The following is a 23,883-nucleotide window of genomic DNA, read 5'->3' on the forward strand; positions in this document are numbered from 1 at the left end:
ACTGCTGACGAATTAAATAACAATTTGAATGCCTTTGAGAAGAGACATCTGCATATTTAAACCATCTCTCTCGCACAGGCATTATCTGTAAAAAAGTTCTGCATGAAAAAAAATTAACAGTAGATGCCTTTTAAGGCTTCTTGATGTCCTCAAACCTTCTCATCATTTCAATCCCCCTCATTTCCCCTGTATCCTACATTAAATAGAGAGCTATTTTCCCTTCTTTCAGCTTCTGGAAGCAATAATGAAAAAAAAAAAATCTTAAATTGTTATTGTTTTCTCTGAAAAGCCCCATGAATGCAAATCTATAAAAGCTGCCTCATGAATGGAAAAATCTTCAAGTGTCTTCTCTTTATATAGTTGCACTTTGGACAGCTGCCCAAGTGATAAACAGCCCTCTGTTCGCATATCTGCATGACACAGTCTTGCAATATGGTTGGAGAGATAGTAGGTTTGTTGTAAGATAATGACTCCCTAGGGCACTCAATGCCACAGAGTTCAGCTCATCTATTTCTCCCCAGCAAGATTAGCTGATGATAGCCACTGTCACTGGACGAGCCCCATTTGCAATGCCCCCTGTTAGGACGTACCTGGCCGCGGGCAGGACACGGCCTTGCCGCACAACCGAAACAGATGAGTAATGGCTTGTGACATCTGTTGTGCAGAAAATTAAGTTGATAATTCATTTGTGATGCTCCTTCAGCCTTCCTCCCATGTTATTGTGATTTTAGCAAGTATTCTAGGTCATATGTAGCTGTACTAATCTCATTGCGGATTATTACTGTAGCTCTGCAGCACATGCAGCTGGCTTAACTGCAGTGAGCTTCACAGCGTATACCCTTCCTCCCTCCTCCCAGCAAAACAAAGTCACAAATGAAGAAAGCTTCCCACCTCCTTGAAACACACATGATGGTGAGCTCTGCAAAGACAGGTGATTTGGGATTTAGTTTCATTTGCTCTCACCACACAGCAACTACGTCCAGCGCAAACACAATAGCCAGTATGGTACAGCAGGGCCGAGGCTGGCGTCGTATTCAGCTTGGCAGTTTTGAAACAGTGTGCAGGCATCATAGGCTGCAGCACAATTTAGAAGTCTTGGGCTTCAAGGTTTACTGTGCGTGAGTTCATTTTAGTACAAGACATGTAGGCCAAATAATTCACTGTGCCATAAGATTCCCATTCAAACCCAGGGAATTCACAGTTGTTAAGCCACGCAGAATTTAACCTATCTTTCTGTTAGCAAAGGGCAGCACTGTCTGATATTTATGTAATTGTTTTCTTGATCATGCTTGAGTGAAAAGCAATCTGGGGGCAGCAACATAACAGACTGTTTGGGGTGAGTTACGCTGTATTTTGCAGTTCAATGTTAACCAGATTTTTGGGCTCAGTCCTGCCCAGAGGCTGCTGAGGCTCTGCAGCCTCTAGGCTGAGTTGCAGGCGATGGTGTTTCTGAGTGCCCTGCTGGTCAGCAAGGAAGGCAAACAGCACCACACCATGGGAGACAGCCAAGGCCAAGGTAGGTACCACAGCTAAACCTGTCTCACTGCACTCTGCACAGCTTTATAAAACCCAATTTAAACTCAGAAAGTTAGTTGTATCCTACACACCACTGGAAACTTTTTGAAGGAGAAGGCATTCATTTTTAAAGGCATTAATTTCTGATTGGGTTATGCAAGGCAGAGCAACCGGTTCTGTATGCATTGCTGTCTCACATGGTCTTATTGCAACTCTGGATACTGTGTTCCTCTTGGAGTCCCACTTCCTGGGACACAGGAGTATACAAGAGTGTCCCTTCTCAAAACAAAAGGAAGAAAACCTACTTCCTATCACAGATTAAGCTTTGAAAATCCCAGCTGTAGAATTTCAACATGCAAATCCTTCAAAGCGTATTTTACACTGATGTTATTTATGACATGTGATTGACTGGCTTACAGATTTGCTGATGAGTGTTCCTCCTCTACCAATACAGAGCACACTTGCTCCTCTTTTCTCTTTTAACATTTCTGTCTGGGATTGTAATAATTTTCTTCCATTCAGCTAACTCCTCCTCTGACCTCTCCCTGCAGGTAACTTCAGGAGATGCTGCATTTCAATGATCCTGGCCTGCTGGATATCTGGAAACTGCAGCTGTGGTAAACTGTCCTTTACAGCTTTTCAAAGATGTTGCATTTGGCACAGAAGTCCCTTAACCACAAGTTATTTGTGGCTGGGCGAGTATTCTGGCAAAAAGTGTTGAAATAAGCTTGTTCTTCACTGATGCTCTTCCAGCAACTGTCAGTGGGAAGGTCTTACAGTGGGCATCTCACATAGGGTTACCGAAGAGGTCATCACCTTCAAAATAGCTTTACCTGTGAACCTAATGTGTATTGCAGCAGGTCTACAGAGGCCTGTGCAAAATGATTTCAGAGTGTTTGGATTTCGGTCTGATACTATGTTGTTGACAAGCACTCTTGCGGACCTCAGAGCTCTCTAAGTACATGAGTAAGACAGCAAGGTGATAAGAAAGGGCTGCAAATTAACTGGCAACCAAATTAAGTAGCTTCATAAACCTCAAGTTTTCAAAGACACTGCACGTTAGTGTAGTGGTAATTAGAAAACTAGACAGGCTTAGGGAAATTAAAACTGAGAGTCTTTATCACATCTGTCCTGGAAAAATCTATGGTTTATACTGATAGAAAAGTCTTGTGTTCTTAGAATTTCCACATCTACAGTTTTAAGCATATTGAAGATAAATTAACGATATTTTTAAGATTATTTTACATGTAAAAAAGGCATGGTACTTACTCTTCCTCATATATCTTTCTGCAAAAGAGAAGAAAACAAAACATGTATTAGATTCCTCCTAAAAGGATTCGTACTGTTCAGGGGCCAGATTCTCAGATACACTTCAGTGACACAGAGCAGCCGTAACTGGCCCCATTAACTTAGGTTTATGGCTGCTGTGTGTCAGCAGACCTGCACAAAACAGCCAGAGGGTACTGGTGAATCTGCCCCTATATCTTTTTGAAAGGACAGCCCCAAATAAGAAAGTATTATCAGAAACCTGGCTTTGCTGTAAGACCCAGCCTTGTCCTAACACTGTTAGGAAGTTTGGGTCACTGTGCCAGCAATGGTAAGTAACATCAAGTCCTCAACATAAAAAGTAAAATTAAACAGTAATTCTCACACTTCACATACATTCCCATCTACTTTCTTTAACTAGGAATGTATTTCTAAATGACAAAGAACACATTTAATACTTTTAGGATATAGAATCAAAGAAGCTGTTAAGTTTTTTGTAGGCTGAAACATCTTCAAAGTAGAACAGTGTTGATACGTATTGTGGAAGAAGCAATGTTTCCAACTGAAGTTTGGAAACATGTAAGCATGCACATAGAATATTTTGCTTATTATAAGAATATGCTCAAATGCAAGGGAAGCAAAATGTCACTCCACTTTTCCAATATCACATTGTCAGTCACTGCCTTTTGACTGCCTGCACGCTCATCTCCTTGCCCACCAGTGCCTAACTGAGCATCTGGAAGCTGGTGCTTTCATTGATTCTGCACTGTCAGCACTCTGCATGCTTATGACATCCCTCTGCCCCTGTAATAGTTGACCAAGCTACTTCAGGCTGAAAGCAGAGCAGGTAGTTGCCAGCATCCTTTCATTTTTACCAGCTGCATTTCTTTGGCTAAGCTAGCAAACAACATCCCCAGTTTGCATAATCGCTGCTGAAACACAAGACCCTACAGAATTGGGATTTGCACATGACTCCAAGGCAGACACCTACATTTTGGGATGGAATTTCTCCTCTTCAGTCAACAGGAAGAATAGGAATCTCAGCATGGCTAATTAAATCTGATTTGTCTGTACAGATGTGCAGAGAGCCACTCTCAAATTGCTCCCGATATAGAAGTTGTTTTTCACATGGCAGATATTATTCATCTGAGAAACAGAAGCCCCTGCTGACGTTAGCCCATTTTAATTATTTTATTATTTTTTTTAATGGAACAATATTCTTTCCAAGGAACAAAAGAAATATTTAAGTAAACATTGTTCAAGAACAGTTGTCACCAGCCCCTGCATATATTATGTCTCACAATGGAAAACAGCTTACAACTTATTTGGTAAAAATGTTGCACAGTTTTCTTCCCAGGGCAAGAATTCTCCAACCTGTAGTAAAGGTTTAGATGACCACAGCTCTGTGTTTGAGTATGCACTTTCAGGTCTTCATATGCAATCTTTAGGCACTAGGAAAAAACCACAATGATAGTATGCACACACCAGTGCTTTTTTCACTGGTTCCTGTTTAAAGGCTAATCAGGAAAGAACTAGACAAAACAAGGCTTCATTGTGAGAGGAAGGCTTTGCACTTCCTGCTAGCAAAGGCTACAACGGCTCAGCACAAAATACCCTTTCTCTTCACAAATCCCAGCTGTGATATTGGAACAGGAGCCCTTCTTGCAGGCTCTGGAATTCAGGTAGCAGCATCCACCCTAGGATGTAGGGGGATGCTATCTTTTATCTTTATTTCCTTCCATGTCTCCTTGGCTCAGCAACAGGGATGAATGAATGACAGCAGCGGTTTCTCTTGATTAGCCAGAAAAGAATATTGTAAGCATCAGCAAGTAAGACACTCCAGGGGAGATACCTGATCATCCATTAGCCTGAAAGCCTGAGTTTGTATGAAAATCTATTTCCTTCAACTTCCAAGGAAGCTAAAACCTAAGTACTCTGCACATACACTTTATTACGTATTTAATAACTGGACACATTACACAAAATAAGCCTTATTTTCAATATAACCTGTCTTCAAAGTGTACACCTCTTTTTTAACGTTGTTAATACTTTCCTCTACCACTGTTCCCAGATTTCACTTTGACATACTTCCCATCTCCTAGGTCCTTACACATCTCTGCAGATCGATCACTAACTGGGGTGTGATTGAAATATCTATTGCTGATGAACACTCCATTATTTGTGGTAGCATTACATCTCTCCTATATGCACACTTTCCTGGGCCTGGAGCTAGACCTCTGATCTGAAAGACCGTGGCACATTCCCTCCTGACAGGTCTCTGTGATGCTTTTGGGAAATTGAGGGGGCAAGGGGATTATGGGTGGGAAGAGAAGCACTCTTCATGGAGTGGATGAGCTGGTTCCTGTGGCTCGCTGCAGGAGGAGGCTGTGCTGAAGGAAAGATGGATCTGTTATTCTGCAGTATCCCCAGTTCTCACACATTTCTCCAAGGGGGCTGGCACTGGAGATAGTGGCACAAAGCACTTTCCACTGGCAGGACCTGGCAGCTTGGTCAAACACTGATCCCTCTCAAATATCTGCATCATGAGGGGTCCAGCATCACACAGCTGCTCCAGATCCCTGAGGCCTTGCCACAGGGGCCCAGATACACCAGTCCATGTGAATAGCTCCATTACAGGCTACTTAAATTCAAGGAATAGAATTGCTGAAGGGAGGGGCAGCAAGTTTCCTGGCAGCTGGGCAAGGTGTTACAAATAGTCCATGATATGATGCAGCATTTCTTTTGCCAGTATGGGGCACTGAAGTGAAGGGAAGAGCAATCTTTCTCGAGCTATTTTTGGCTATCTTAGAGAAAAAGAAATCTAATCATGGCCCCTGGCTTGTCATCTTTTTATGAAGGCAGCACAAGCCAGAGCTCCCAGCAAGCCTCATAAAACTCCGGATTTACAGGGGACCTTTCATCTACATTCATTTAAAATGTTCCCTGCCAGGCAACTGACTATGGACAGAAATCATCATTTGAAAAGATCTTACTTTAAGGACTGTACACAGTCTCCCAAATACTGCTTCAGTTCTTCATCCTTTTCATAGGATTCCAGCATGGTGTGTGCATCATCATGGCGATAGCAGTAGATTTTGTATGTGTCTTCTAGTGGGCCTTTAATCTGCAAGAACACTTCCCCTGTTAAGGAGAAAAACAAAGCGTGTCAAGCCAGACAACAGCATCTTAGGAGGAGTTTTATTATTCCACCACATTAGCCGTGAGCTAAAAAGGCTGGCTTCTACTTTACTTCCCTTAGAAATGATCTTGTGTGTTTATGTGCATTATTTATTACATGTATTTCTCAGCTGCTCATCTTTGTCATAGCCATTATATCAGTGTTAATGCAGAAAAATTCCCTTAGGAAAAGACATGAAATCTCTATACCTCACACCCTTTGTACACAGCCCCCTAATTCACTGCCCCAGCTTAATGCCCCTCCAGTGGAAACCACACAGGAGAGCTTGACTGCTAAGGAGAGATCATTTTTGTGTCGTGGGCTGGCGCGGGAGATGAATGTAAGCCTGTTAATTTTCCTTTTGACTTTTTCTTTTCAACTGAGTATGAACTTAAATGGGTTATAACAGGAATAATGACTCTGTCTCCCATTAGCCATTCCACTTTTATCTGTTTTGCAAAATCCTGAAATGGCAATTGTTATGGCCTAGAATAGAGATTTTTTCTTCATATGGCAGAGGAACAATCTCCACCCCTCCCCTAACTGAATAAAACCACCGTGGATTACAGTCATTTTTATATAGTATCTAAGTTTATATACAACTGAAGGGGGAAAACATTTCCATTTCCAGTCCTCCCCACCACCATTTCCCCCCAAAGAACAGTTGGGAATTTTAGAGGCACTAAAGTAGTCCTACACCCATTTTCCTTTTAATTCTGTGCCTAATTCTCCCAGCCTAAAACCCCTGTGTCAGTTTCTGTGTACATAAGAGATATTATGCTTCATCTCTTCTGCTGAGATATTCATTCAGTTCTTACACCCTAATGTAGCAGTGCCCTGATCAGCATCCTTGCAAATGCATATAGTAAACAACAGCAATGGTGAAAACTCCCGTCTCGGGCATTCACTGAAAATTACATCTATGCGGCAACCAGTCCAATGTTTTATAAACATTCATGTTGAGTTACAGCAATGACTATTAAAGTTAAAAGCCAAACACCACATTAACTGGGAGCTCTCTATTCATTCACAGAGTAAGCACCAAGCTGTCAGGCATCCTGCTTGTTTCATCCTGACCAGAGTGGGCTGTTTCATAATACATTGCATCGAACTGCTCTGTCTTAAAGTGAAAAATGATTCAGTTACCACAGTAACACAGCTCTGGGTTTTCTCCCCTAGCAGTGAAGGTTAACTGGGCTGTCTAATGCATGTTGGTTTCAAGGTGCAAGTAAGAGAATAATGTCGTAGCTAAGACCACACGAGTTCATTTTAGTTAATGTAAGGCCACAGTCAAAAAAGCACCAGCATCCTATAGTTAAATGCTCTTTAGCTGTGGGTCTTCTCTGTCTTGTGCTTCATGCTAATGCTCATGGCTACCAACTGCACCGCATATTGCATCCTGACTTTCCCATGAACTCTCTATACAGGCAACAATATAGAGAAAGGGGAAACCTTAACAAGCTTTCTCTTGATTTTAAGAGCAGACAGATTTCTTAAGCCTGAAGCTCTTCCTGGTTCTGAGCCATAGGGACCAAATCAGCTGAGCTTTGGGCATATCACTGTTGGAGCTTGCTTTATGTACTAAAACCATACTGTATTTGGGCACAACTTTGAAAATACCATTTTTTGCACACTCTGACAGATGTAGATCTGCCTGATGCCTCACCTTAAGTGTGGTGATCATCAGTCTCAAAAAGAATATCCTAGGAGGAAGGTTTGAGTGACAGAAACAGTTTCTCCCTGTGGCTTTCAGTGGTGCTTCCTGTGTGGACAGCAGTGGCAGGTGGAGGAAGAAGGGGTCTAATACCTAAAGTCAGGGTAAGGTTACTAAGTCTTCATAACCCCTTCGTATACACTATCCAGAACAGAGAGAAGAAAAAATATAGGAGAGAACCAGAAAGGGCTTTTAACTCAGCAGTATTTAGCATCAGAAGACCGAGCACCACAAAAGGTCTGTCTACATTAGCATTTTAGCTCAGATTAGGAGAGGGCTTTTGAAGCCAGTCTCTCAGTACCCCTGATCTCCCATCCTTGGCCATGTGGCAGAGCAGTCACAGACACTCAAACTGGATCCCTTTGAGGATGGTAACTACTGTAAGATGTACTCCAAGGGCACATCTTATGCAGTCCAACTATAAAGAGCATCTCTTGAAACAGGTAATATGGATATCAGGTCCTTGGAAGCAACTGTTTCACTCTACAAGTCTGCTCCTATTGGAGATTACTACTCATCAATGTGGACATATCATAAAGTATAGAGAACAGAGACTAAAATAAGACGTGAATATGAGCAACCACATTGTTTTGATTTCAAATTAGTGAATTAGCAGTTCTCCTCAACCTAACCATGACTGGGTTGCCTTCCAAATTAAGATATTGCAATGCAAGACATTTAAATGTCATAAACATGATAGAATATGATGGGTGTGTTAAACATTCTCAGCCTACTTTTTCTGTAGACTGCCTTTAACAACTTTTAATCTGATTATGAAAATCCTGAAAATGAAATTATCACTGTGATGTACTTTTAGAGGATGACAAACTTACTAACTTATTGCTTATAGTGATGCCATCTTTTTCCCTGCCATAAGTTAGCCAAATCTGTAATCCACTATCCTGTACATTTTCACAGTTCTTTGTCTGATTCTGGAGAAATACAGCCCAATAGATGGATGAAATTGTCTTTCTTTACTTCTGGATGTGGCAGGGAACTAAAAGGATGATTCTCTTGGCTGTGAGAAAGGCACTTCCTGCTAGAATAGAACATTGCTTATTAAGGGTATGACTCATCGTGATGCACTTTTACTGAAATACCACCAAACAACAGTGGCATCAAACTATGTTAAGCTGTTGCCTTGGCAAACCAGATTGAGACATGCTAGGATTATGAGGCTTTTCCCAAGCCTCATATGCTTTAATACCATGTTTCTTAGACAAATGACAACTGACGATTTTTTACTCCATTATTTGCAAAAATAGGGGTCCTTTCTATAACACGTTGCCTGTTATATATGGTCAGTCTAGGGAATAAAGAAACTCTCTGACCTCTGAATCATGGCTGGAAGTTTTTTAAACTAGACTGGATGACTTTGCACTGAAGCAAATTAAGAATTCTCACCTGATCCCTTAAGGTGGATCGCCTACTGCTTCTGCACTGAAGAAGCAGTTATGGGAGAGCGATGAGTGTTAACTTCTTAAATCTCTCCATCTGTGCCAGAATGACAAGCCTTAACATTCATGGCCTGACCTGCAGAATGTATGGCTGTCATGAGATATCCATTTGCTGAAAATACTCACAATTCCTGCAGACATTCCTGCACAGATTCCCACAAATACCCTATCATATAGCTTTCTTGCCATGCCCCTGTTAAGCACATTTAACCACATCTTACACAAATTGTATTCCTAGCAGATGCATGTTCACAATGTTTACAATATTTGGGGTGGGGTTGTGACATATTTATTACTCCAAATAATTTTTAATGCTTCTCTTGACTAGTACAATTACGAGTATGCAATTTAGAAGTCAGTGTAAGTGTGAGCAGAGTTAGCTAGACAGTGTCAAACTAGATGAGAAGGATACTGTGTTCAGCTCTGGAGCCCCAACCTAAGAAGGATGTGGACCTTCCTGGATGAAGAAGCAAGTCTAGAGGAGGTCACAAAGACAATCAGAGGGCTGAGGCACCTCTCCTATGGAGACAGGCTGAGAGAGTTGGATGCTTGTTCAGCCTGCAAAACAGAAGGCTCTGGGAAAACCTTAGAGCAGCCTTCCAGGACCTAACAGGGGCCTACAAGAAAGCTGGAGAGGGACTTTTTACAACGGCATGTAGTGATAGGACAAGGGAGGATGGCTTTGAACTTAAAGAGGGTAGATTTAGATTAGACATTAGGAAGAAATTCTTCCCTGTGAGAGTGGTGAGGTACTGGAACAGGCTGCTCGGCCAGGCTGGACAGGGCTTTGAGCAACCTGGTCTGGTGGAAGGTGTCCCTGCCCATTGCAGGGGGGTTGGAATTAGATGAATTTTAAGTTCCCATCCAATGAAAAACATTCTATGATTCTATCGTATTATTAGTAGGTGGCATAACTCAGTGATGCAGTTTTTACTCATGGTAAACTCATTCTCTCCTCAATATCCAGATGAATCGAAAAAGAGCATCATGATCATAGGAGTATCACAGAACAACTGGACAGGTTTCACATGTCATTTTTCCTATGTCACTATGGACAGCTTGTAGCATGTTAGCCTCTGGGAGTGGTACTAGTTAAGTCTGATGAGGGCAGAGGACAGGAGAGTGTCATGTTTATTCTTTCACGTAGCTTTGTAGAACTCAAGAGGACAGTAAACATACCGATTATTTGCATGGGTGGTTCCACATCTGTCGTGGCTTCTTCCAACAATGACAGCAGTTTGGCTGATACTTGATGGACCAATTCAATGTTGCTAAATAAGCCATCCACGTCAAAGCGAGCAATCTAGTGGAATACAAATATTAAGCAGCTACTGATGAAGGATAAAGAAGGACATTGTGTATTACAGACTTACTCTTGCTATGCCCTCAATGCTTAATACTCCAGGAAGCACCACTTCAGCAAAACCTCATATAAACATCCTCCCTGTGACTTCCAGGACACATGCACAGTTTTCAGGTTAGTGTAACATGGTTGATGCAGTTAACAAAGGGCATGTTATCAAGTGCTTTTAACTTTATTTTGAACTATTCCTCATCTGAAAGTGTTTACTTAGGAAGGATATAAATATTATCATCCGAATACAGAAAAGATCCTTGACTAGCTTTCAAATGTTTGTTTACTTTCCCACTAAGGAACAGAATAGTTGACAATGGGTTTGATTCCCTGATATAGAGGCCACTAAATAAACTCAGACCTTGGTGCTTTGGTGCCAGCTACCGGGTACAAGTACCATTTTAAGTCAGTTGTCCTATAAATCCAAAAAATACAACCAAGATCATATAACAAACACATTCACAATTCTAACTATTAATATAAGCTAAAGAGCTTCCTACAGAGCCTGGACACACAACATTGACTTCAGCGAACTGCATCAATTTACTCCAATGAAAAACTGGGTTCCATGTCCCTACTCATTTTAGAACAAGTAAAAAATGTCCAGGCCACATGCTTTTCATGCAGCAGTTATTATCTTGCAGGGCAGGGCAATAGTTAGTATTCAGGGACAACTGGAGATAGCCAGTGGTAATGTGCTAATACTGAGAACAAAGGCAAGACAGATTTCCATCTATACTGATAGGCTTTGAATGTATCTCTCCCTCAGAAACAGAACTGCTGACCTTCATAGCAGCTTACCAGATGCCAGGAGGATCAAATTGCGTGCCATTGTAACAGAATCAGAAATACACTTTCACTACTAATGCAGTTAATTTCTTTATAGTATTATAGGGGCAAAAATATGTTTTATCCATTTGGAAATATGAAATAGATTCATTGCTAGGTCAATTTTCTAAATGCAATCCTTCTCTAAATACATTACAAACTTTCAGTATGGTAGGTTATCTGAGAACTAGCCTTAAAACCATAACAACATTCTCGAAAGCCTTTAAAAATGCAGAAGTTATTAAATTAAGACTGTTATAATCTCTAAATTACTTTTCCTGTATACATCTAGCACAGGACTTCTGACCTCCACTCCAACACAATGCCTGCACAGTATTTGGAACTACGCTGTGCATGGGCACTTACACATGTTAATACAGTGACAAAGGACAGATTTGAAATTTACGTTTTCAGTTGGCTGTAAAAGTGCAAAGGAATACAGCACAGTTGTCAAAAATCTCAGCAAGTTCAACCAGGGAATACTCTCACTTGGTGCTGACCAGGCTGGGGAAGGAGTCAAGACTACTTCTAAGTGGATGAACAAGTAAGCAGAAAGAAGTTAAGAACTCCTTAAAGTTACGTCAGCAGATGTCAGGTCTCCTGAAAATGGGTTGGAACAAAAGAGTTTCAAGAGAGAAATAAAGTCTTGCATGGGCTTAAACAGCACAGGCTTCAGCTGGCCACAGCATTTCCTGAAGAGTCAGTGTCAATGTCATCTAAAGACACTTTGGCCTCTGCATCTGTATTTTCTCACCAATCTCATAAGAAACCCCACATACAGAATACTTGGTTCAAGGTCTGTTAAAAATTATTCTTATTCTGTGTTAGCAGCAGGTATCATTTGTGCAGCCTCAGTGAATGCTGTGTGGCAGACTCCACAGATCTTTCTCTGGACAGCCTCTTCTCTTCCCAGCTTTCAGCTGCATGGTTTATCTACAAATGTAAATACTGCTGAGGAAAAGGCACTCTTCGAATTCTCAGCTACAGCCCTGGCACACCCCTTTCTGGAAAGCTACCACCGGGCAGCTCCCGGCACCACATCACTCCTACGCTGACACTTGTGCTTGCGTTAACTTTACCTGCCAGCAGAACGTGGGTGAGTTGAGACCTCGACATCACCGCCTCGTCCTCTGCCCCCAGCGCTCACCTGCTTGTTTCTCAGGGGCTGAATCACTTCCTTGATGCAGAGATCCAGGTCGCTGATATAGTCCTTCTCTGTCTGCATGAGTTCTGTGATGATTTTCACCCTCTTGGCCATCATGCATCTGCTAACTTGCTCTTCGTCCTCTTGCAGCAGAGCAGCAGGGGTTGCGGACCCCAGCTGCGGGGCCATTTTTTCTGTTTGAAAGAGGGAGGTTTGTGAGGAGCATTGTAATCCCTTGTGCTCACACAGCTTGCCCTGCACAACTGAGGGGAAAAGTAAGCAGTGCCTGTTGGAAAGTCCCAAATCACCATGGGGAGCAGGAAAAGAAGCATAAGAAATGGCAATCCTAGATCAGATCAAGTGTCATCCCATTTTCCTCATCATGCCAAATACAGGTTTGGCAGTAAGAGGATAACCCATCACTGGCTCCCTTGGCTTTGATGTTACGTATGTCAGCAGAAATTTTCCATGGAGCACAGGAGAGTCTGATTCTTGTCATACTGAAATTCAAGGATAGCTGATGCCCTTCTACTCCTTTTGAAAACACAGTCTCAGTCTGACATCTATTTTGATTTGGAGGATGGGAGAAACTATATTCCTGTGGAAGAAAAAGGCTGTGTTTACTGTAAATAAGCTGCACTGGAATAACCTTTGCTCTGTACAACGTAATGTTGAGTCTATTCACAGGAAGCTGAGGGCTGCAGATATGGGAAGATGAACTTTCAAATGAAGACAATGTTACTAACAATGACCATGAAACCTGTAATTCTGTTTAAAAAATATTAGTTGAAAGAGGCAAAGGGATATTTTACAGGAGAATATGGGAAAACCTTTAATGATCAATAATAAACATTTCTTGGAACAACAGAAATCACTCCCGTACTTAAGACCTAGAATATCTGATTTATTCCAAATACATGGAAATGCAAGCAAATCTTTTATAGACAGGTAATTTATGTATGGCGCAGGACCTGCACATAACCTACTTATCTGTAATGATGGTCTTCCCTTTTACTGGTTCATAAGCCAGCTTGTGCAGACTTCCATGTTAGCTGTTAAAAGGGCACTGAATTTTACCTGTGCACGCTGACAATCTGTATTTTTCATGAGGAAATCTCTCCCCCCCCCCAAAAAAAAAAAAAACAAGTGAAAGATTTCAGAGGTTATTCTGGTGTTTTTCTGCTAGCCACAAGATGGTGCAGAGCACCAACAAACATGGACATATCATTACCGTACTCATCTCTGCATTACCCAGGTCAAGCTTTGACAGCACGGTTTTTATTGTGCTTAGTGCCAAAGGACTGGAATCTCTTCTGAGGATCAGACAGCTATGCCTTCATGTCAACTTCTTGCAGGGAGCACACTGTATAATGAGGCAATAGAAAGCTGTATCTGATGCTTTGCTTGCTGATAGCCAATACTGAATATACTGAAGTTGTCTGAATTGATTGGGTGAGGTCATGAGTGCTCAAGTGAGCATCAAACAGTGTGCAGCTCACCCAGACAACACTGGCCAAGGCTGTAGATGATAACCTGGAGCTGGACCTGTGGGAAAACCAAGCAGCTTTCAGATGATAGACAGCTTTGGGACATCTTAAGCTGAGAGGTATAAAATATTGTAAATCCAATGTATTGTCATCCTAATCCCTTCTACAGCTATGCTGACCACTGATATTCAGAAAGGACAGTTTTGTTATTAATGCTTCTCCATCAGCTTTTCTAGCGAGACTGATGTGACCACAGTTATTGTTTTAAATAGCTGCCTTTGGGGCTGCATCTCTGCCTCTGTACTGATGATTTTAAACAGCAAGGACAAGAAACCCAAACAAAGCAGGGGAGAGGGGCTGTTTTTTCAGCCTTTTTTGTATTTAGATGTACTTTTTACCATTTTAGCCTTGAAGTCTGTGTATAACACCGGGAACGTTCTATCCTCAAGTTTGTACACAGACAGTAAAATGAAAACATCATGGGGATGTCTCCCCTTCACAAAGTCTGAGTTATCAAAAGAATTTTAAACTGAATCCTGTCCTAAGGAGTCTATGCTGGCGTGAGTGCACGGACTGCACAGGAGCTCACACTGCGGCAGAGCTCATGCACCAAAGGTGCTGTGTGCCAGACAAAACAGACTCTGTCCCTACTTTAGTCAGGAGGAGAGCGAAACTGGTATCAGTACCACTCCACAGCTCCCTGTGAGCAATTTTTGCTAGGGCTGCAGAACGAGACCACCTTGCCTGCTGCTTACATGCTAAAATGGCAGGTACTTGTTCCTAGAGAAACTTACAGCATGTAACCGCACTTATAAATGCATAAGGAACCACATGAACAATCCCTTTCCATTCCAGTTCTGCACCAAAATCAGCATTTTTCTTGAGATCGGGTGTGAAAATGTTCGTGTGTGTGTGACTGTGAGAGTTCAGGGTGACTCCTGAGGAAGCACAGACAGGACCAGACATCCTGGAAGACCTCAGAACTGTCATTTCATCTCAGATGCAGCACTGTTATGATATCAGATGGAATTTGAAGGTAAACACAAGATGTTGTGCGAAAGAACTTTGTAATGTTTTATACTGGTGGCAGGGGATGGCATTATATGAGCAAAATAAAGCCGCTCTATCGCACTTCAGGCTTGAAGTCACAATCCCTTGAGAGGCTGTTCTTTCAGTTTATGTCATTAGACCACTCTGATCAAATTTGATCCCTGAATTATGTCAGGGTTCATCTATTATCCTTATTGCATGATAAATAATAATGCCAGGAAAGAAAGACTATTCTCAACAGGAAGAAATAACAATGAGAAATACCAGGTAGATGCTATTTCCTTATAGAAAACATGTTTTTTAATAAATGTTTCCTTTCGTTAAAAGTAATATAATTTTCCATTTTCACTCAATATGTTCATTTTTTCATTTCAGTCATGTCTGTCTCTATAGAATGCAACAGCAAGAACCTCAAGTGATGATTACAGCCAAAACCTGTGATTTCATGTTCAGCTGATTGCTTCTGACCAGTTTGAGAACATTACTAGCTTGCAGAAATCCTTGTGGAGTAAATGAAAGTTTAATGAATGCACAAACAGCAAGTGCATATCTGAAATATAAGCAGACTCATTTCTACCTGGTAATATGTACCAGCCCCAGAACAGTTTGAGAGAGAGGATTAGCAGGAAGAGACATGGCTGAGGATTAACTGTTACAGTAAGAATTTGGCTCATTCATCCCCAGAGATACCAGGTTTAGGAAAAAGGAAAAACTGTCTGCTGAATGGTTTATTATACAGCTGTTTCTTAAGGCCAATTTACAAAAAACTAATTGGTACTATTAGTAGGCATAAAAATGTAACTTAGAAGGTAATGTTTGCAGTTGTTGCTTTGTAATGTCAGTTATCTGCAGGAGTTGCCTCTCTGGAGGACTTTGCTTTGGAGAAGGTGATGACTTTGGCTTTCTAGCTGTGTATTCAAGTGCACAGCTCTTGATGTGCTAAGCAAGAGGTTCACTATGTGATGACATGGACAAAGCAGTCACACGTCTTACAAAAAGAGTTTCTTGCAAGTGTGAAGTCTAAAAATATCCCCCAGATGGAGACATCCAGCAGTGCAAAATGAGCATGGAGGAAAAGAGCTTGCCCAGTGCAAATGCAGCTGCTCTCTTCTAGGCTATTGGGGGATCCAGAGCAAGTGCCCGGGTGAGCAGCCATAGCAGATCTGCAAGATTTATGTGTGCAAATTTCCCTGACTTTCTCACCCAGAGAGTGAGCACCTCCAAGATGTCTGATCTATCCATCCTTTCTCCCAGGTAAGATGCTCAGGTTAGACATTATGTTTGCCCCTGGGGATGGGACCCAGGTTTCTCTCCATCCAATGCTTTCCCTCTGGAAGTGAAGACTCTGACACAGAATTGGCAACAAGTACAGTGATGTCAGTGCATGGAGTGAGAAACAGGCCTTTCCACTACTCAGGCAGTATTTGGAGGATGCTAAAGGAACACCAAGTTCTGCACCTGTGCTGTGTGGATACGGGGATTTTGCCTGGCACAAGAGAGCAGTGAAGGCGTAAGTTATCAAGGTATAACAAACAACTCACAGCATTACTGTTTTCACATGTGAAACCTGAATCTCATACCACCCTGGATAAAATTACTCCTCTGTGAAAGCAAGTCCTCAGATAGCCTGTATCCTCAGATAACCTAGCTATTACATGTGGGAATGTACACCAGCTTTTATCAGCTGGATTTGGGAATGAAATGCAGGCAGCCAAGTTCAGAGACTGCTGCTGTGACAGCTTTCCTCTTCTTCCTCACGCATCTGCTTGTACAATGGCCGCAGCTCTGCCCCTTACACACCTGCTTTCACTGTAGCTGCCAGGAAGGCTGTGGAGCACAGGGGCACTGAGATCCTTGGAAGTGAGAGAGATGGAAATGGGACAAGCAGTGGGAAAGGATGGAGCGTCCCGTTGTGCATCATGTGAGTTAACACACAATGAGTTTTAATCCAGATCCCCCTCCCCTTATGAGGCACCACTTCACAGCAGTCTTGTTACAGTTTTACATCAGAGTTGTTACAGTACAACAATACAGTGCAAACATGGTGCCAATCAGATCCACTGAATTCCAAGTTGGGCACTGAAATACAAAAGGATTGTGAGAGGGTTGTGGAAAACACATTTTTTTCTTTTACTCAGAGATGCACGTAACAGCAGCATTGTTCAGGAGCAGGTCTGATGCACAGGGGCTGTGAGTTCCACATGCAGAGAGCTCGTGTTTTGAGCACAGGAGGAGAACATTGCAGGACCAGACTGACCTTGCACAAGTCTTCCTGGGCAACAGGTTTGCTTGTAAAACCTGCATCAGAGACTTCTTTGCAATTAGGTCATTCAATCTTTGATCATTTTTCTGTTCCATAAGGTACAGAAAACATTTACATTCAACGCACAAGTTCTTTTTTTCCAATTCCTTGACAGCAGATCGCTTTAATTATACGTGTGCTGACAGGACTACAGAGAGATCCCATGTGACCGCACTGGGAGGGAAGAAAGCTTATCGTCAGGTGACAGAAGAATGCCCTTATTGTTAGTGCCAGTACTTACAAATAAACCTTTCTAGTGTGTCACATACCGGTATAAATATACCACTCCTGTAGCACTGAGCTAATATGTTAATAAAGTAAGAACTGAGGAAGGGCTGCATCTGAACCACTTCCCCTGGGACACACGCACCTCAGGATTTGGCACAATGCAAAGTATCCCAATTAATAACATGTTTGCTAAAATGATCAGAGAAGGATCTGTAAAGCTCCTTGGGTCCTAGTCTTCATTCTTTTATCCCAGTTGATGTTACTAGTTATGCTGCAGTAGCTCCTGAGAGCCCTAAGCCACATGGCAGGACTTGGTTGTGCTAAGTGCTGTGCAAACACAGCAGCGCAAAATGGATTCTGCTCTGAAAAGATGAGCTCACTTCCCAGTCTGGCTGCCGCTGCAATAAGTTCAAGGAATAACTGCAGCTTTATTGCAGTGCCAGTTAGCAGAATTAGATCCTCTGAGCTCAAATTTGCACAGGAGAAAATAAAAGTATTGGTTAGATTGTGATTTCCTGTCACAGGGCACAAGAGGGTATTTTCATCAAGCCATCTCCAGCACTTCAGGAAATAATCTGGACTTTTGCTCCTTACTGTACTTCAGCAAATCAACTGCTCCAAAGATCAATACATTTTGCAGTGAAATACGATACTATCTGCATTGTGGTCCATAGTAAGTTAAACAGCACAAAGCAAATAAGGAACTGGGAAGAGGAGTGGAGGATCTTTACTCCTGGTGGTAGATGCCAAGGAGCTATGTGCATTGGCAGTCCGTGCAGGAAGAAGTGGTGTGCTCCGCAGACGGGGAGGACAGGATGAAGGAAGGTGCCCTGCTTGTGATGGACCAAAGGGGGATGAGTTGCTTTCTGACTGGGCTTCTGTATACAAAGGGACAGCAACTTTCTAGGAATTTGTATATATCTGCGGGTTTTTGCGTCATTTTTTGGTGTTGGTTATTTCTTGTAACTACATTAAACACAGGCAAAATGTGAAACCTGAGGTTCAGATACAAGCTCAGAGTCAACATATTGTGGTAGCTGTGTGATTTGAATTGCTGTCTATTACAGATACGTCACTGATGTCTTTTAAACTGAAGCATGTGCAAATCATTTAACAGTGCAGTTGGTCCATTCACAGCTAAGGGAGTTAAGGGAGTTAATATGATTCATAAAACAAGCAGTATATTTCAAAGCATGCATGGTCTTACTGAACACTGCAAGTAGGATCTCTGATTCCTTCTAGAAACCCACCATTTTCTGCAGCTTATTTTTCACAGCAAGCACAAGTTTGGTATATGATTATTTAAAAAATCATAGAATCATAGCATCACAGAATGGTTCGGGTTGGAGGGGACCTTAAAGATCATCTAGTTCCAACCCCCTGCCATGGGCAGGGGCACCTTCCATTAGACAAGGTTGCTCAAAGCCCAGTCCAACCCGGACTTGAACACTGCCAGGAATGGGGCAGCCACAGCTTCTACAGGCACCCTGTTCCAGTGCCTCACCACCCCCACAGTAAAGAACTTCTTCCTAACATCTAATCTAAATTCCCCCTCTGCCACCTTAAAGCCATTCCCCCTTGTCCTGTCACTTCATGCCCTTCTAAAAAGTCCCTCTCCAGCTTTCTTGTAGGCCCCTTTTAGATCCTGGAAGACTGTTACAAGATCTCCTCAGAGCTTTCTCTTCTCCAGGCTGAACAAACCTAACTCTCCCAACCACTGAGAGGTGCCTCAGCCCTCTTATCATCTTCTGGAATTGCTTCAACAAGTCCACAGCCTTCTTATGTTGGAAAAATACCAACAACATGTCCCAAACTTAACAGAAAGTGAATTACAGTCTGCCCTTTTTGGCTGATAGCATCTATCCCCATGGTAGATCTTAGTCTTATGTTAATCTGCCCTGATCTTGCAAACATTTATGTGCAAATAATGACATCAAACAAACTCCTCTTAACAAAATACATAGGTACTCTTAGAATAGCAGCTTTAGGTTAATTCAAAGACTGATCCCAACATTAATGCAATACGTAGATATTAATACAGTTATTTTTACAGCTGCTACTGATGGGTCTTCACTGTAGAAAAAAGAGCGACTCCTACCAGCTAAATAGCTACAGAAAACAGAGCTGCTATATACCATTTTATGCCATTGCTTAAGAATTGTAGCAAGTTCTTCATTCCTCTTGAAAGGACGTATGTGCAGGATTTTCTAGGGAACATAGAGCAGAGCACTGCATAGAAATACCACAGAAGAAAAATATGTATGTATGGCTTGATCAAGGTACTTCTGGACTCATCCAGGAATGCAGCTACAACCTGAGTTGTAGATGACCTCATGGTTGTATAAGGAGCCTGCCATTTGATAGCAATCACCTTATTTTCCCCTATCTAAAAGGGGGCTGCAGGCATTTAGTTATCTCACAGGATGAGTTGAAATAGATGCACTAATGCTCGCCAAGCTCTTTGAGAATATAATGGTTACTTTGCATCTTATTTCCTTTTTAAGAAGAGTAAAGCCAGCAGGTGTTGCATGACCATTCACACCAGATAAGGTATTGAATAGATGCGTCTAGTATAACAAGCAACCATGAAAATGCTTTTTTGTGTTTTTAAGGAATCCTTAATTTTAAAGTGAAAAGCACTTGCAGAAGTTTGCACCTTTGTCCTGGTTATCAGCGTTGTTCCCAGACTGAAAGTCAAGAAACACAGCACTGCACCAGCTACTAAGAAGGAGAAAAAATGATTGCTATAGCTGAACCCAGGACAAACTTTGACAATGCTATTGTGCTCATGTTTGTAGACTGGGGGGGACAACAGCCTGGTTTCTACTCAGGGAACTTTTAAAGCACACAAAGGGCTAGAAGAGCCCTTGAGAGATGTTTGGTCCATGCTTCACCTTGCACAAACATGCTGCAATGCTGACACAGGCACTGGGCCATAAAGATACCTTCTTCCTCATGCTCTGCCTAGGTTGCCTGCCATTACCAGGGATGGGGGGTCCTGCAGCCTCTGACTCTTAGCTGTGGAAACCTGCTGCACTCACGGGAGATTCCCCTCTGTGGAGTTTGCTACTGTTGCATCTCTCTGTCTCACATACCCTTGTCTGTGCTAATGCCATCTTATATATCCTTGCCCGTGCTAGTACCTACCACAGCTCTACAGCCTGTGTGCTAGAAAACATATTAACAGGGGACTGTAGAAGGGAGTGCAACTAAACACAGAGCTTTCCCTCCAAGTCATATGGGAAGCAAGTGTAAACTATTACCATGTGTATCTTTTTGCAAAGCATTTACCATTCCAGAGTAATCAGAGAGTCCTGAGCTGGCAATACACAACAGACCATTTATGTTATCAACAGAGCAGTTTGGTTTTCTTACCCAGAATGGAGAACTCAAAAGCTTTGTGCCAGCAAAACCACTTCCCTCACCTTGGAGTCAGCTGCTAGTGAGAAAAATGAAGAACAAAAAAGGCATACAACTGTAGTACATCATAAGTGCTGGCAGGTAGCACATTAGGTCTGGGATCCATGATCCAAAATTTGAATCAGATCAGGCCTTGGCACACAACCACATTTCTTTCTACTGTGACTGTAAATACACTTCATAGGAATTTCTACTGACTTTGTATTTTCACTCTGAGGACAGACAACTTCTAATCCAATATAAAGCCTGCAGGTACCTTGTTAACCCATCACCATTTTTGTTGAGCAAACGTGAGCAAGCAGAGTGAGCTGATACCAGACTGGTGTTTTGCAATAGGTGGCCGCGGCAGCCTCAGCTGGTGGCAGGAGCTGTAAAGCTGGATTTACTGCTTCCTTGGACTGCTGCCATAAACATAACCTCATGCTCTGCAATGGCTACCTAGGCTTCCCCGTTTTTCCTTTGCTCCAGATTTTAAACAGAAGATGTTCACGGCACAAATACAGCTTACACAGGACAGAAAACCTGTCTTTTTGCTGGATATCGCTCTGATAACCTTGACCTCACCTGGGCAACCACCTTCACGAGTAAAAAACCTGCTGTTTTGGTGGGATGTGTGCCAGGAGCTTGCCTGCCCAGCCATAGTGATCTGTCCTTGTACCCTAAAGCACCCCAGCCAGATCCCCGCAGCAACTGCCTGACTTAACCGAACCAAAAATCTTTCCCCTTCTGATTGATTAGCTGTCACAGCAGGGAACAGCATAATCAATGGACTGCTCCGTTCTTCTCAGTGCATGCAGCCCCCATAGAAATCCTATTATTTTCAGGTTTATTATTTCATTTTCTGCTTTTATTGTCTCTCTGAAGGAATGCTACTTCCTAATTAAGTGCGTCAAAAACATAATACAGCAACCCAAAGTATCTTCCTGTTTTATTTCCCCATAAAGGATTATTGCCACAAGAGTGACTGTCACAAGGCAGTTATATCACTATTAGTAATAAATGTTTATATTACAATAATACACAAACCCCGCATTTGTGATGGGGCCCTGTTATTCCAGACCCTGGAAACCCACAGGAACTTGTCAGTTTGTGTTCCAGAGCACTCCCAGAAACAGCCATAAGTATTTTTCATGCTTTTCCTCAATTTGTAGCATCACATTTAAATTTTGACTGACAGGCCTAGCACTGACAAACTTTACCAATTTGGGGTCCAGACACAATTTTGTTATTTGGAAAGAAACCCTCTCCATAACGGTGTAATTTCAATCAGCACATCCATCAAAACATCTATTTGGACATAATTCAGTTTAGGCTTGCACAGTCTGAGCAATGATAAACACATTATAGATCCTGGTATTTTTAACTGGTGCTTCTAATTTCTTAGGATATACCCCACTTGATACGACAGCCGAAGACAGATAGGATGAGCCACCATATTTCCACATTACTGTTAGTGTTGCAAATGTGTTCTGACGACTAAAGATCCTGGTTGCATACACATTTTGCAGGAAGACCCCAAACCCTGCAACTGCATTTTGCAACCTGCCTACACATCATTATTTAGAAAAAATAGGGGAGACATTTCCACCCCAGTGAGGGGCAAGGGTAAGAGGGAGCATTTTCTCACTCCAACTGTGAGTGTATGGGGTAGAGACTGCCATTCCCTCCTTTAACTGGATGCTGTAGCCCAGAGGGCATCAAGATATCACCCCAGCCCAGAGCATCCTGAGGTATCACCGCAGCCCAGAGCATCCTTGCAGCCCAGCACCAAGCTCGCTTCCCCGGTACCTTGTAATTTCTGGCTGTACTCTGTCCTATCAGACTGACTCCTCCTCAAGGTGCCGTGGTCCCCAGTGCCGGTGGTGTTCTCCACCACAGGTTCCGTCCTCCTCCTCTCTCCCATGTACAGCTTGTTCCTCAGCAGGGCCAAATTCCTCTTCCTGCCCCCCGCGCCTTCCTTCCCCGGGCAGTCCATGCTCGTCACGGCCAGCCTTGCTTGGTGGTGGTGGTGGTGGTAAGTGGTGGGGGGTCAATAGCTTGACTTTTAGGCTGGTGAACCCGCTGCCCAGGTAAAGGCTGGCTGCTCTGGGGTTGGTTTTGAAGCAGGGCTGCCCAGGCTCCGCAGGGTCCCGGGCTCAGCCCTGCCACCTGTGCGGAGCAGCTCCACCTCCGGGAAGCTGACGCCCCGGGCAGTGTTTGCATTCACCTGCCTTGTGTGCAAGCACGCCTGGCGGGGCCGGTTTCAGAGCCAGCCCCAAACCGCAGCCATCCACGGCCTTTCTCCCTGCTCCAGGGTCCGCTCCTCACCCCGCCGCGGGGCCGTGCGTGCCGGCACCCTGAAGCGGAGTCGCATCCTCCCAGCTTTGCCTAAGCTGTGATGCTGACATGGAGATGCCCGAGTGTGGCAGGGCAAATCCATGCCTTCACTCGTTGCCTTCCCTTTCAGATGCCGTCCTTCTCTGCACTGCTGGAGCAGCGGGGAAGTGGAGGGCAAGGCAAATGGGAAGGGGAGGCCAGCCGTCCCCCTGACACTCTCGGTCCTTCTTCCCAAAGGCTAGCGCCTAACCTAATCAGAACCCCAACTCCTCATGTGTTGAATTGCATCTGCCAGGCTCCCGACCCCACTAAGTGGTGTAGCCTAGAGGTTACAACTGTAGATTAACTCCTGATCTACAGGCTTGAAAGGAGACCCCAGGACAGTGAAGAAAAGGGCTGAGAAGGAAATGAAAGCCCCTCCAGGAGATGGGAAGCAGCATGGAGCTGAGGCTTGTCTCAAGCCAGGCTCTGTCCCGCTTTACGCTACACACACAGAAGCAACATGAAAGCTTGCCAAGGACCTGTGGAGGCTGTTGGAACAAATTACCATGCTCTGATGGCTGAGGAAGTGGACACCAAAACACCTACTCATAATACCTCTGGATCAGTCCCTGGAAGAGATCT

At 43.1% G+C, this 23,883-nt stretch overlaps 1 protein-coding gene across 1 annotated transcript in view; it reads right to left on the minus strand.

Moving 5' to 3' along the window:
- The window catches only part of ARHGEF38 (Rho guanine nucleotide exchange factor (GEF) 38), a 35,576-nt gene extending 12,658 nt beyond the window's left edge, over nt 1-22,918 (minus strand). Inside the window, exons 1-5 of the mRNA XM_010009373.1 lie at nt 22,732-22,918; nt 12,460-12,650; nt 10,310-10,433; nt 5,775-5,922; nt 2,785-2,802 (exon numbers count right to left, since the gene is read on the minus strand). Coding sequence (XP_010007675.1) covers nt 2,785-2,802; nt 5,775-5,922; nt 10,310-10,433; nt 12,460-12,650; nt 22,732-22,918 — 668 coding nt within the window. The remainder of the gene's footprint in view (nt 1-2,784; nt 2,803-5,774; nt 5,923-10,309; nt 10,434-12,459; nt 12,651-22,731) is intronic.
- Nucleotides 22,919-23,883: the final 965 nt, after the last annotated feature.

The sequence above is a fragment of the Nestor notabilis genome, unplaced genomic scaffold (genome assembly GCF_000696875.1).
Source record: "Nestor notabilis isolate BGI_N333 unplaced genomic scaffold, ASM69687v1 scaffold4142, whole genome shotgun sequence".
Classification (NCBI taxonomy): domain Eukaryota; kingdom Metazoa; phylum Chordata; class Aves; order Psittaciformes; family Psittacidae; genus Nestor; species Nestor notabilis.